Source organism: Amorphotheca resinae, assembly GCF_003019875.1.
Source record: "Amorphotheca resinae ATCC 22711 unplaced genomic scaffold M430scaffold_8, whole genome shotgun sequence".
NCBI lineage: Eukaryota > Fungi > Ascomycota > Leotiomycetes > Helotiales > Amorphothecaceae > Amorphotheca > Amorphotheca resinae.
In genome coordinates, this window is record NW_020194478.1 from 1,130,500 (window position 1) to 1,145,119 (window position 14,620).

General features: G+C 43.2%; 3 protein-coding genes across 3 annotated transcripts; 1 reads left to right on the plus strand and 2 right to left on the minus strand.

Moving 5' to 3' along the window:
• Positions 1–14: 14 nt before the first annotated feature.
• Positions 15–341, minus strand: M430DRAFT_257143 (hypothetical protein). Its single transcript, XM_024865282.1, has one exon. It carries the CDS (start codon positions 321–323, stop codon positions 114–116), a length of 210 nt encoding a protein of 69 aa, XP_024719728.1. The 5' UTR covers positions 324–341; the 3' UTR covers positions 15–113.
• A 1,198-nt stretch (positions 342–1,539) lies between these two features.
• M430DRAFT_123845 (hypothetical protein) lies at positions 1,540–7,018 on the plus strand. Its single transcript, XM_024861893.1, has 7 exons — positions 1,540–2,076; positions 2,123–3,281; positions 3,335–3,434; positions 3,488–3,508; positions 3,556–4,814; positions 4,909–5,356; positions 5,407–7,018. Exons 1-7 carry the CDS (start codon positions 1,759–1,761, stop codon positions 6,776–6,778), a joined length of 4,677 nt encoding a protein of 1,558 aa, XP_024719729.1. The 5' UTR covers positions 1,540–1,758; the 3' UTR covers positions 6,779–7,018.
• A 5,746-nt stretch (positions 7,019–12,764) lies between these two features.
• M430DRAFT_59775 (glycoside hydrolase family 79 protein) lies at positions 12,765–14,505 on the minus strand (the record flags this gene model as incomplete). The annotated part of the gene is made up of 3 exons (XM_024868821.1): positions 14,292–14,505; positions 13,614–14,244; positions 12,765–13,566 (listed from the first exon to the last, which is right to left on the minus strand). The coding sequence occupies exons 1-3, from the start codon at positions 14,464–14,466 to the stop codon at positions 12,765–12,767; spliced, it is 1,608 nt and encodes a 535-aa protein (XP_024719730.1). The 5' UTR covers positions 14,467–14,505.
• Positions 14,506–14,620: the final 115 nt, after the last annotated feature.

Sequence of the window (14,620 nt, forward strand, 5' to 3'; positions counted from 1 at the left end):
AGACCCTTTGGCGTGCCAAATTGCAAGTTCTATCGGCCTTGGTAGGGAAGAGGGGTCCAAAGGAAGCCCGTAGAGGTCGAAAGGGCTGAGGGTTTGAAGGAATGCAGGTGGTGTCAGGGATTCATTCGCGTACAGTCGTTTGATGCTTGACGTCGAATTGAAGGCGGGCGAGGCTGGATAACGACGTCAATGGTGGACAACTCTCCTTCATCTACAGATTGCTGTGGGGTAGAAAGGTTGTCGTGAGGAGGTGGTGAAGTGCGGGACTGTAGTGCTGAATTGAATGGGAGGGAGTTGTGTGGTCGCGTCCCCATCCCCATCATGATGACCGCAGGGGTCGCGTCGCCAAACATAAGAGGAGAGCTACGGAGTATGTTCTACAGCATCATACCGTATAAGCTGTACCAATACCAACACAATTCCAATTCTCTGACTGTTCAGCTATGTTCAGCTGATTTTGTTTCCCTTGGGACCGATTTCTCCAAGACGTGCTGCTGTTTTGTATGTCTACCATTGTTGTATATCATTGTTCTGCATCATTGACCTGGTTCAAACCGCCAACGTTGCGATTCGAGGGGCATTATACAGTGCTCTTCAGACAAGCAAGGTCAACAACGTGATCATCATGGTTTCCAAGGGCAATACCACACATAGCATCGTCCTCGGATATACATATCGCTGGTCATGCTATTCGCAAGATGGCTGATGCTTACCATGTTATACCTATCGCAAGCTCAACGCTTGGGTGACTGATGCAATGTACGCACGGCACAATGTCCTTCCTCGCGTGCATCTCATGGCGTTGGCCTTCCTCGTTCCTCCAGATGTTTACGATGAAAAGGGAACGGCCAAGGAGAAGCTTGGTTGGCTGGTTCGTTAATAATAGGTCTTCCCCGGCGACTCCATAGCCTCACCCCAGCTGGGGAGATGCACTGCCCTGGTTTCCTTCACCGCTAAGTTGCTTTGAAGTTCGAACTCTCCCCAGATCCCAGACCGCATGATATATGGATGGTGTGGACCGCAGATACCAGTACCGCTCCAGACGGGCCTGTTGATTGGCGGTCAGCCTGCTGGATACATGTACCTGGTACTGTACTGATACGAACAAAGGACGGAAGTACGGTCTGAGATCTCCATCTCGAGGCAAAAGCACAGGATGTCTCGACTACCTCGATTAATCCATGAATCCATGCACGGTGCTAGGATCCTACAAAGGGAGATGGGATGTTGAACTTGCACCACTGCACTGCACACAACCGCGCCCAGATCTACGCAGAGAGAGTCCAGAGAATCGATATGCCTCCGCTATCGACGAATGGCACGCCAGGACGGCGACGACAAGGCCATCGATCGCCTTCCTGATATCGCTTAGCCGGCCTTTCCGCCATTAACAAGCAAGTCCACTGTGCCCCACCATCAAAGCGATATTGATGTGCCAATGTGCGATGGGCATGGTGCAACCCGAAGCCCGTTGAGCCTGGCCTTGATACCGTATAATAACATTCCAGGCCGAGTGACTCAATCCAATACTCCTCCGCAAGATTCACCGTTGCGCTTGTACTGTACTCACAGGAGTGTGTGATGTGCCGTGGCTGCTTATGCTGAGTCAACTGGTGACTAGGGATTGAATTGCTCCTTGGAGAGAATTTTTTCCTTCTCTTATCCACCAAGCTCTCCCTGTACAGGTCAATCGATCACTTAAGCTTAGAATGACCGTCTGTTCTCGCGTTTCTCCCCGACAGTAACAGGTCAATCAAGATGCTCGGATACGGTTCGAGATCACTTGCTTCAGCGGCGGCCTCGCTCATTTTGGTCGCGCTGCTTACCTTCCCATCAATTTTCAGCATTGTATCTCGTTTTCGTGAGCCGAAGGCAAAGTCGACGCTTTACGAGGATAAAGATGGGGTTGCTTCGGAGGCGTCCATGGCGAAATACAGTGCCAAGGTCCCCAAGATTCTATTGTCAATTTTCACAATCCTTGGTCTTGCGACCGCAATTGCCTTTGCTGTTCTCACTACTTTAAATCGAGACCTCGATCCTATGTTCCTCGAGAACTGGCTGAATGTAGCTCAATGGGTATGTACAGCGTGGACTGGGTAACGATCAAACTAACGTTATGAAGTCTCTCGTCCTCATTCAGACCCTTGGCGTAGTGCTCGTACGAAAGACAACCAGAAGTTATACTCTTGGCGTCTATGCCACAGTTTCGTGCACATTGTTGTTCGCACTCCTTCTTTTCCAGGATGGATTACTTCTACAAGACCCTTCGTTTGGTAATATTGGGCCGCCAGAAATGGCAGCCTTTCGCCTCTCGCAATTGGCGCTTGCTGTATTTGCAGGATTCGCCGGTGTCTCCATTCCACGACGACCTGATGTCTTCAAGGATGGTGTTCTTGTTGACGGCATGTACACTGTATCTGCTATTGGCAGATACAGCTTTACCTGGGTCGCCAATATCCTTGCTCTTGCGAGGGAGAAAAAGCGACTAGAGTTAGAGGATTTGACGAAGATGGACCACTACACACGATCTCGAGATCTCAGCGAAGCTTGGGCAGAAAAGGAGCATCCAAGAAAGCTCTGGATTGAGGTCTTTCTTGCTCACAAATGGCCTTTTATCGTCCAGTGGCTTTTGACGCTAATACAAGCGTTCGGGAATTTTGCTCCGCAGTTCGTCACATTTCATCTTCTCAGAATTCTTGAGGATAGGGTTTCTGGACAGCCAGTAAGCTCAGAGGCATGGATTTGGGTTGTGGTCCTTATGCTTACTACGATCGGAGCCGCGGGGATTGAATCATGGCTATTCTGGATCTCGTGGTCCGAAATCGCGATTCCTGTACGAGCTCAATTGTCGGCTCTCATCTTTCAGAAAGCCATGCGACGGAAGGATGTCAAGGGTGCTTCAAAGTCGAAAACCAAGGAGGGAGATGGTGGTCCAGATGAGGCCCAAAAGCCCACAGAAGACCCCACGGAGAAGGATGATGAAGAAGAAGGTGATCCGAACGGCAAACAGTCAACTGTGAATCTCATAGGGGTTGATACGAAGCGAGTTTCTGACTTCTGCTCCTTCAACAATTACTTTCCTGGCAGTCTCTTCAAGCTAGTGGTGTCTTTTGCTTTTCTGCTGAGCATTATCGGTTGGAAGGCACTGTTAGCAGGATTCTTGGCGTTCTCTCTTACAATACCGCTCAACATCTTCTGCAGCAAACGCTATTCAGCTGCGCAAGACAGACTCATGAAAGTCAGAGATAACAAAATGGCTGTTGTCAGCGAGGCATTGCAAGGCACGTCCGGCAGCCTTCAAAGGCAATGTTCAAGTTAGCTAACCGATGCTCAGGTATCCGTCAAATCAAATTTTCTGCCCTGGAATCGAACTGGCAGGAGAAAATTGGCAAAGTACGAGCTAAGGAGTTGAACGAACAGTGGAATGTTTATATGTCAGTACTGATTGCCGTTCTATCATCTCTAAATATTGGCTAACTTGTGCTAGTTTTGATACAATGCTGATATTGTGGGTTCCATGCGCTCTATCATTGATATTATCTAATCATTCTGTAGCTGCTGGATCGCGAGTCCAATTTTGCTCTCTGCAACTGCTCTGGCATTTTATGCCTATGAATATGGTGAACTAACCCCAGCCGTCGCCTTTACTGCAATCGGAGTCTTCAGCAATCTAGAGGTCACCCTCGGCGTCATTCCTGAGCTTACGACAGATCTCATTGATGCCAAAGTCTCCATCGAGAGAATTGAGAAGTATCTAGGCGCACCTGAGATATCAGCAAATACAAATGACGCCCCCAACGTATCATTCGAGAAGGCTTCGATTGCGTGGCCATCGAATGAGGAAAAGGAAGACGGCGATGAGCGATATGTTCTTCGAAACCTTGATATATCTTTCCCAGAAGGGGAACTCAGTGTCGTCAGCGGAAAGACTGGCACGGGTAAAAGTTTGTTATTAGCAGCAATTCTTGGAGAAGTGGATGTCCTATCCGGGAAGATTAACGTTCCTCGGCCGCCTCTTACACGGGATCGTTACGATCACTTGGCCACAAGAGATAACTGGATCATTCCCTCCTCAATCGCCTTCGTTGCCCAAATTCCTTGGATTGAAAATGCAAGTATCAGGGACAATATCCTTTTCGGCCTTCCATTTGACGAGGAGCGATACAACAAAGTCATTGAAGTATGTGCCTTGAAAAAAGACTTGGAGATGCTCACGGATGGCGAGAGTACTGAGATAGGTGCTAATGGCATCAACCTGAGTGGTGGGCAGAAATGGCGAGTTACATTTGCCCGCGCACTGTATTCGCGCGCGGGTATATTGATTTTAGATGATATTTTCAGTGCAGTTGACGCGCACGTCGGACGATTTATCTTCGAAAAGGGTCTTACAGGCGAGTTGGGCGTTGGTCGAACGAGAATCCTTGTAACACATCACGTCGCGCTCTGCAGGCCAAAGACGAAATATTTCGTTGAACTGGGAGATGGCACTGTCGAGAACGCCGGCTTGGTGGATGTCCTAGAAGAGACTGGCACAATGCAGAAGATCCTGGATCACCAGGAATCAGAGTCTGAAATTCAGGAAGATGAAGCTCCTACCGCGGTGAACTCTGATGATTCTACGGATGGTGAGATCGGAGAGGTGTTGAAGAAAGTGGATTCTAAGAAAGCTGCGAGGAAATTTGTGGAGGATGAGACAAGAGAACAAGGCCGGGTGAAGAGCCATATCTATTTTGAGTATATGAAAGCAAGTGGTGGTTGGCCATTCTGGCTGATTGCTTTGATTGCCTTTGCAGTGCTGCAGGCCTTTATTACTGGTAAGTTTAGTTACCTGTTTCAAGCTTTGACTACCTTGTCATTCGCTGCCTGTCTCTTGGGATGGTACAGAAATCACTAACATACTCTTCCCAGGACGAGCATGGTGGCTGAAGCTTTGGACTGCCAACAGCAAGGTTTCTGTTGATGCCATATCACATACCTTTGGTTATTCCTTCCAAGTCCATAACCTGGGGTCATTTTCCACGTCTGCGAATACGATCAGTACGCCTCCTGCATCTGATGTGCACAGTCTCCAATACTATCTGGGCATATATGTGGCTTTCTCTATCATCTGCGCACTCCTCGGCACCTTCCGCTACTATTACATCTTCACTGGCGCCATTCGAGCTTCCAGGAGGATGTTCGACAGGCTCAGCTTTACCATATTGCGAACTCCTACAAGATGGTTAGATGCCGTCCCGTTAGGCAGAATCCTCAATCGATTCACGGCGGATTTTAATGTCGTTGACACGAGGCTGTCTTCTGATGTCGGCATGGGAGCTAACAACCTATTTCGCCTCATGGGGGTAGTAGTTGCGGGGTAAGAGCCTTCATTTTAATCCTCTTGCTTCAGTCGCTGATAAATTGCAGTATCTTCGTATCACCTCTCGTAATCCTCCTCTCCGTCGCCCTCTTCACCATGTGTATTTATATAGCTAGACTCTATCTCCAAGGTGCACGAGAGGTGAAACGCTTGGAGTCAACCGCTAAATCACCCGTTTTCGAACAGTTTGGATCGGCTTTAACAGGTGTAGGCACCATCCGCGCTTTCTCCAAGACTGACACATATATTTCACGCATGTTCAGCAAGATTGACGACCACAGCACCACATTTTGGCATCTCTGGCTCTGCAATCGCTGGATGGGGTGGCGTATGAGTCTTGTCGGAAGCTTCTTTGCTACTGTCGTAGCTGTTATGATCATCCTATTGCCTGGTATTGATGCCGCATTAGCGGGCTTTGCCCTCAGCTTTGCTCTCGAGTATGGCCAGACCGTCATCTGGACCATCAGACATTATACGAATTTGGAATTGGATATGAACGCCGCAGAGCGAATCATAGAATACTCCAACCTGCCTACGGAGTCCCTCGAAGGCGCAGATCCACCTGCCCACTGGCCTAGCAAAGGCAGTCTTGAGATCCACGATCTTGTCGTCGGTTACGCAGACGACCTCCCAGCTATCCTAAAAGGTCTAACCTTTAAAATTGAGTCCAAGGAGCGGGTTGGCGTCGTCGGACGAACCGGGGCCGGCAAATCCAGTTTAACACTGGCGCTCTTCCGTTTCCTCGAAGCGCGAGAAGGAAGTATTCACATTGACGGACTTGATATCTCGAAGATCAAACTACAGGCGCTTCGTAGTCGCCTCGCAATCATTCCTCAAGATCCAGTACTGTTCTCAGGAACTGTGAGGAGTAACCTCGATGCGTTTGATGAACACACCGATAGCGAATTACGTGATGCGCTCGAGCGTGTCCATCTCGTTACCCCCTCTGCGCTCGCCACGCCCGGTGAACCAGCCGATAACTCCACCCCTGCCTCCACAACCAGCAACGGCAACCAAAACATAAACCCCTTCACATCCCTCAGCTCGCCCATCACCGAAGGCGGCCTTAACCTCTCGCAAGGCCAGCGTCAACTCCTCTGCCTGGCGCGCGCCATCGTGTCGCGGCCCAAGATCATGGTTCTGGACGAAGCCACGTCGGCCGTCGACATGGCCACCGACACGCTGATCCAGCGCTCGATCCGCGAAGAGTTCAGCGACAGCACGCTAGTCGTGATCGCGCACCGGCTCAGCACGATCGCGGATTTCGACAAGATCCTAGTCTTGGACGACGGCAAGGTGGCCGAGTTCGGCACGCCGAAAGAGCTGATGGCGCGTGGTGACGGTGGCATCTTTAGAGGCATGGTGAGCGAGAGCGGGGAGAAGGAAAAGTTGGAGGCGCTGATAATGGGCGAGAAGTGACCGAGCAGTATCTTACCTTACCTTACCTATAGGTACATTAGAGTAGAGGGGCGCGCAGCAAACTTGTTAACAAATAGCTGTTTTTTTGTGAACTAGATCATCTCGCATTGCTTACTTACTTACTTGCTTACTTCTTCGATTGTTATATAAATATTCTCACATACATATCATGTCATAGAACCAACCTGGATTTTGTTCATACATATAGCTCTCATTTCTTTCGTATTGTGCAAATCGCTCGTCTCACGATTAATCCCATCCCATCCCTCTCTACCCTCCCCCCAAAATATCACAGCAAACATATCCCATCAACCCCCGTCGCATAGAATTACCCAATAATAATAAGTACTCTGTAGGTAACTAACCGTACGACATGTCGTATCAGTACCTAAGTACAGACCTCATGAGCCAGGGTTACGTGCATATACGGTACGAGGACAGGAATTTGAAACACTGCAGATGCGATGATCCGGAACTCGGAGATTGGGGATGGGTGACTTGTGTATAGATAGATAGATACTGTTGCACGGGATAATCGATCTATCGCGGGAACCATTGAATTGAATTGACTGAGTAAAGTAATCATACAGAGTGCCTGTATAGTAATAGTAAACAACTAACTTTTAGCGGGTTACTAACCCTGATTAGGTTAGACTAGGGCCTCCGGAGCATCCTAGTCCCGTGACTACTAACCCTACGTAATAAGGCTAGTGGTTTCTTGTAACACACCCCTAAATCTACGCCTATAACGTCTTATCTACCTAAATCTAACCTAAATTCTATACCGCCTGTCGTTCTACTAAGTAAGATGCTAAAAGAGGAAATAGAAATAGTAGACTAGTAAGATTCTACCGCTACTTTTACTAAAAAAAGAAATAAAAATAGTAAACTAGTAAGTTTTTTACTGTCTTATCGCTATAAAGGGAAATAGAAATAGTAAACTAGTAAGATTCTACTACTTTTAATACTAAAAAAGGAAATAGAAATAAGGAATCGTCTTAATTAGGTAATTAGGATAGCTATAGTATATAGATTTAATAGCTTTAAGAACTTAGTATGTTTAGGTCTTTTTAGAGCTTTAGTAAGCCTATCTACTACTATATCCTCTATACGCTTAAACTAGACCTTTATTTTGCCTAGCGCGACTTACTCTTAAATATAGTAGTACTATACGTTAATATACTTAGTTCTCTAGTAGATAACTAGGTTATCTATTAGTACTAAAGATCCTTAGTTATTACTATATATTTAGATTGTTTTAGTGTCTTCTAAGTTAATACCTAACTTATAGAATAGCTATCTTAGCTAGGCGGCTTCTCTTATAGCGTTAGAGAGCCTATAGTACTTTATTTCTATAAAGAAGAGTACTACTACTTATAGGCACTTTGATCTAAAGGATATCACGCTACTATAGTAGTTAAATAGATATCTAATAGTTAATCTTTGTGTTTTTATATAACTAGTGTAGTCTAAATCGCTATATCTATATAATCCCTTTAACGCTCCTTTACTAGCCTTATATATAATTCCTAAGTTAGGCGTACCTTATAGGTATTATAACACGTGTTTTATAACGCTTATATAGTTAGTAAAAAGGTTTGTAAGATAGCGTAATAATATAGACATTAAATAGTATAGATCTAGGCGTATTTAAGTTAATAAGTATATAAGTAAACTAACGATTTACTAATATAGTTTAATTTAATCTACTATAGCGTAATCTAGGTTTAAAACTATAAGCTTTATATAAGCTAGGTCTAATAGTGTTTTAAAGGCTTTGTAGTTACTTATCTTAAAGTGTTTAAGTACCTTCTTAACGTAAGCGTCTTATATAAAGGATATAGTCTTGTTACTTTTGTTCTTAATAATCTTAACGCTTATAAAGTAGTAGTAGAGACCTAGATCCTTTATCTTAAACGTGTTCTATAAGGCTTCTTTTAGATTAGCTAGCTCTTTCTCTTTTAGGCCGACTAATAAGAAGTCGTTTATATAGGTTATAACGATTAATCTACTCTTAGGGTATTAATATATGTAATTATTAGCTATTAAGAGCTTAAAGCCTAGCTTAATAAGTACTTAGCGTAGCTTTAGCTATTATAACTATAGAGCCTACTTTAAACTATATAAAGCCTTGTTAAGCTTATAGACATAAGTGTTATCTTTACTAGAGCTAGTTAAAAGTTTTACGTATATATCCTTATTAGCTTCTCTATTTAGAAAGGCTATAACGTAGTCTATTTATTCTGTCTCTTAGTCTTTCTTAGCTACTAAGGCTAGGATTACCTTCTAAGTTATACTTTTAGTTATATTAGCGTAAGTCTAATCGTAATTACGCTTATAGCGTTACTTATATCCTTTAACTACCTAGTAGGCCTTATAGTGTACTACTAAACTATTAACGCTAGTTTTCTTCTTAAACACCTACTTACTACCTAGAACCTTAGTGCCCTTTTAAAGGCTTAATCTCTTAACTAGACTTTATGTATCGTTCTTTATAAGTAAGTCGAGTTTGTTTTATATAGCCTTCTTCTACTACTTAGACTTAACGCTACTAACTACCTTCTTATATATAATTAGGACGTTTTCTAGATCGTCTTTAACTATAGTCTAGTAAGTAGTGTAGAACGCTATAGCTATAGTAGAATAAGCTAATTACTATACCCCTTATTTAGTATTATCCCTTATATCCTCTTTAGTTATGTAACGTAATTAGGATTAAGTTATTTAGGTAGTTTTAAGGTTAATAGAACGTATAGAGTCTTAAGCTTAAGCTAGAGCTTAAGCTAGAGCTAGAGTTACCTTTAGCTTGTTCTTTAAACCTTTTAGGCGCCCCTAGCCGTACTTAATAGCTACTAAATTAGGTAAGGCAGTAGTCGACTAATCTTAGATCTGTTTTATAGTAGAGTTAGTATTAGCTAGTAGATTAATATTAGTAGTAGTAAAGGGCGGTTTCTTAGCTATTTTAGCTACTTTAGCTAGATCTTAATCTTTAGCTAGCTCTTAATCTTTAGCTTTATCTTTACCTTTAGTGTTTGTTAAATCTATAAGTAGATTAGTTAGTAGGCGCGGTTTAGTTAGTAGTAACTATATCTTATTATCTAATACTTTTAATACAAAACCTTCTTTATTAAATCTTACGTTTAATAATCTAACGATCTTATAAGCTCTTAAAGGCACGTAATAGTAGTATATTTAGTAGCCTTTAAAACTAAGAAGGATCCCCTTTTTAGCGTACTTATTAAACTTCCTTAACTTAACCTGTCTCTAATCTAGGATATAAATATATACCTTATAGCTAAGTACCTATAAGTAGGCTATAGATAGCTTATTGTCTTAATTTAAGTATAGCTAATCTATAAAGGCTTAATATAAGGTTTTGCCCTTAATAGCTAACGTAGCTATTCTATTAACAACATAAATTGTCCCTTCTAGTAACTCTAGCTATAGCTCTTTAAAGACGTTCTAGTTAATTATAGTAGATCGTAGCTGTCTAGCTATAATCTTGTTTATAATCTTAGACACGCCTAGTTACTTAAGGGTATATAGTATAGTCTCTTTAACTTAAATCCCCTTTACTTTATAGACGCTAGTTAACGTAATACTACTATATTTGTTACTACTATTAACTATTAATATAAGGATCTTAAAGAGGGCAAACTAACGCTTTATTATATTAATAAAGCTAAGGATCTTATTATAAGCCTTTTCTTTCTTCTTATAAGGGTAGCCTTATCTAGTACGAGTTACTATATCTATTATAATAGTAGCGTAGTACTTACTATAGAATCTAATTAAGGTAACCTCTACTATGTCTATACTTACCTCTTAGAGTATAATAGTAGGCTAGTGTTTAATAGAGCGTCTAACTAAGCGTAGTAGCTTTAATAGCTTGTAAGGCTTATAGAGAACTATAACGCTAAGATCTGTATCTATAGGCTTGTCTATAATCTATATACTAGTAGTAATTTCTATAGTCTTTTAGACGTTATTAAAGCTTAAGTGCCCTAATCTCTTATACTATAGTTTAATTCCTGGTTTACCTTATTAAAGAGTAGCTAGTAGTGCTATAATATAGTAGCTAGGCGAGTCTAACTATAGATATACCCTTATATTATTAACCTTATAAAGTATAAGCGTCTCTTTTTCTTTGTCTAGAAGGGCTTTCTTTATAATAGATCTACTATAGTATAGTAGCTTAATACCTAATAAGAGATTAATAAGAAAGGTTAGAATAAACAGAACTCTCTCTAGCTATAGTTTGTAATACTAATCGCTCTTTACCTTAGCCTTTAGGATAATATTACTATAACCCTCTAGTTAGATTAATCTAGTGCCTATTAGAATAAGTTATAACTACTTAGTTACCTTAAAGCTATAAAAGATTAACTTATCGTTATATATATAGTAAGTTACCCTTATATCTAGGTACTAGTTCCCCTTTTAGAACTCTTTTTAAGTAGCTAATCTAAGCGCTACCTTTAAAGCCTTAAGGCCTAGCGCACTATTAATCTAAGGCTACTAATTACTTACTATATAAAGTAATATAGCGCTCTTTAAAGACTCTTTTTAATCTTTCTTTAGACGCTTTTCTAGGAACGTAGTCTAGTAATTGTCTTTATCCTTTATAACGTAGAGCTTACTATAGTAGTAGTACTACTTTCTCTTAAGCTTCTTCTTATCTTTATCCTTACCCTTACCCTTCTCCTTATCCTTATTATCTAGCTTACTACTATATAGTAATACTAATAAAGGTACTAATCTACTGTCCTTTACCTAGGCTTTATCCCTAATCTTTATAACTAATGTATTAAGTAATAAGGTACTTTTCTTACTACTCTTCTATAGGTTTTAAAGGGATTAGTGTCTTTTAGCCTATTAAGGAAAGGCTTTTATAAGTTAATTAATAAAGATAATAGTATATAGGTAGTTGCTTTTAGGCACTATATCTAGTTATGTAGCTTGTTTAAGTCGAGTTATAAAGGCGTTAATAAACTTCTTTATATTATTATAGTCCTTATATCTAAGTAGCTAGAACTTATCTGCCGCTTAATACTACTAAGTAAACCCTTTGCCCTTATAGTAATTAGCTAGCTTAGTCTATATAGCCTCTACTAAGTCTACTTTAGCTATAAGATTAAGTACTAGAACTAACGATATGTTCTCTTTAATAACCTAACGCGTTATAGTGTTACTAGCTCTTTATTTGTTATACTAATCTAGCTCTTCTTTTGTTATAGTAGTATTACTATACTTATAAGACTTAAGAATAAGATACTTCTTAGATATAAACCTGTTAAGCCTATTAGCTTTAAGTATGTCGTATATATCTGTCTTCTAAGTACAGAAGTTACTCTTGCCTTATAGCCTCTTACTACTTACGAGCGTAGTTAAGTTAGACATTATAGATTAGTCTAGGGTTCTATAATATAGTTGTTATTCTCTAGGCTTTATAATCTTGTCTAGAGCTCTATTCGATTAACAGATGTACTATAATTAAAAACAGGCTTTACCGCGACAAATCTTACGATAGATTGATTTAAGTTTAGTAGAGGAGATCAAATAGTATTACTACTATATTGTACAGGATAATCGATCTATTATAGGAACTATTAAATTAAATTAACTAAGTAAAGTAATCATATAGAGTGCCTGTATAGTAATAGTAAACAACTAACTTTTGGCGGGTTACTAACCCTGATTAGGTTAGACTAGGGCCTCCGGAGCATCCTAGTCCCGTGACTGCTAACCCCACGTGATAAGGCCAGTGGTTTCTTGTAACAGATACTATAGAGTGAGTAAGGTAACAATTATTCTGGGGATAAGAAGCGGGCGGGGAGCGGCGGGGAGGGGGAAAGGAGAGGTTTATTCCCGGGGAAGGGGCAGGCATCGGGGATAATTATTCAATTAATTGATTAATAATTGTTTTACGGAGTAGATAGGGTGGTTACTTCATGTGTGGATATCCCCGGGACATGACATGCAGCGATCATCGAGATCGCTGCAATTCCAGGATAACGGCGCTTGAGTCCTCAACGCTCACGCTCACAGAGCCGCGCTTTACCGACGCCGTTTCGCCCGTAGTGACGTTCTGCAAGCGCACCGCCTTGCCCTGCTCCAATTCATAGTTGTAACTCCAGCCATCCCACGTGATGCCCGAGACGGCATCGCTGCCGTTCGCGTACAGTCTCTTGATGGCGACCCCGACGCACTCGTGGGGAAGCTGGAAGGTATAGGTCTGGCTCGGGCGCGGCACGGGATTGGGGATGCTCGAGGTCCCATTGACGGTGTAGTTGTATTCGCGCATGTTCAGCACGGCGATGCGTTCCAGGCGCCCGTTTTCGTAGGCAGCGTAGGCGCTCTCGAACTCAGAAGGCAGCGGCAGGTTGGAGATCTGCACCGAGTGCTGCGCGAGGTTGCCCAGCATGGCGGCGACGGCGATATTGCCGTAGTACGGCGGCTTGGTGCCGATGGTCGTCTTGTTGGTCGCGACGGGTTGCCAAGCGGCGTAGCGGTAGTCGGTGCCTTGGTGCATGTGTGTGCGCTTGATGCCCTGCGACGCACACCAGAGGTTGAAGTCTACGCCCCAGAGAGCAGCACCAAAGGCGTTCGAGAGGCCGGGAGCCCCTTCGTTGTACAGGGAGTTGGTCTCTCCAAGGATGTAGGGGATGCCGGTGTAGCCGAGGCTGTTGCGCAGGGCTAGATGTGCGGAAATGGAGTGCACGGTGGAGCTGTGGTTCATGAGGGTTCCTTGGAGCGTTACGCCGGGTTGGGTGGCGCCGCCGATGTAGCTTTTATTCGTTAGTTACCGCTATCTAGAGACTGAAGGGAATCATACTTGTGAATGGAGATAAGCTTGATGTCTTCATCTGCATCGAGGTTGTCCGCAAAGGCTGTAGCCGCTTTCAGGTGATTGTTAGTTCCCGCGAATGATGGACTCATGTATCCATAGGTCGCGTTCGACGTCATCTCAGGGCAAGCTTTAGCCAGTTGACTCTTGATTGCGCGGGTTCCGTTGAGCCATTGGGAGACATATGTTTGCTCATTCCAAGAAGGTGGTCGAACAGGTCCTTGAGAGGAAGTGGAGAAGAGATCCGGTTCATTTCCATACTCCCACACGAGAAGCTTTCCACCGCTGAGAGCTTTACATGCCAATGGTACAGTTTCTAGTAGTGTCTCCCATCCAGCAGTATTGTTAGCTCCAAGCCCTAGATTGAAACCATGAGAGAATTTGGTATTGGGCCAGGTCCGATAGGATTCGAAGAATGAGGGTCCGATGTAGATTGTGGTGGGATAATCTGCAGATCTCGCGAGATTGTAAGTTCCATTGATGGCTTCTTTAAGGCTGGCATTGTATAGTGCGTAGTCTTGAGTGTTGCCTCCAACTCGAATATGGGGCTTGGTTCCCATCAAGCTTCCGATGTTCTGGAGCAGGTTGTCCGAGAAGCGGTTCGGGTGTGAAAGGTTCCCTAGTGACTGTGAGGTGGTGTAACTGCTGCTGGATTGGATAACGTACCAGCATAGTCTGGAAAGAAGGCAAACTCAATTGAGAAGCTAACGAATGCTTCTGGAATAGGCGCACTTGCGTTTACCGGCGTACTGTTTACGACAACAGGAGAGATCTGGGCCTGGGCCAAGCCCGAGAACAGCGAAGAGCAGGCAAGCGCTAGAACGGACAATGACTTCGCCATGCTGGAAAATGATCGTATGTTCTCGAGATCTTGGACTGAGCAAGCCGTCCCGAGTGGAGAAGAGAGAGGGAGCACATGGCAACAGATTCCCTCGATCTTATAGAGCAGTTAGATTCGGGCCTTTGCAAACCACACAGTCAATAATAAGGCCGAC

What these genes read in the sequence shown, in the direction of transcription:
- M430DRAFT_257143 (XM_024865282.1), bottom strand. Translation starts at nt 323, where the DNA reads ATGATGGGGATGGGGACGCGACCACACAACTCCCTCCCATTCAATTCA.
- M430DRAFT_123845 (XM_024861893.1), top strand. Translation starts at nt 1,759, where the DNA reads ATGCTCGGATACGGTTCGAGATCACTTGCTTCAGCGGCGGCCTCGCTC. An exon ending in GGCTGAATGTAGCTCAATGG is followed by an intron (nt 2,077 to 2,122) that starts GTATGTACAGCG and finishes AACGTTATGAAG; the next exon opens with TCTCTCGTCCTCATTCAGAC. An exon ending in TGTCAGCGAGGCATTGCAAG is followed by an intron (nt 3,282 to 3,334) that starts GCACGTCCGGCA and finishes ACCGATGCTCAG; the next exon opens with GTATCCGTCAAATCAAATTT.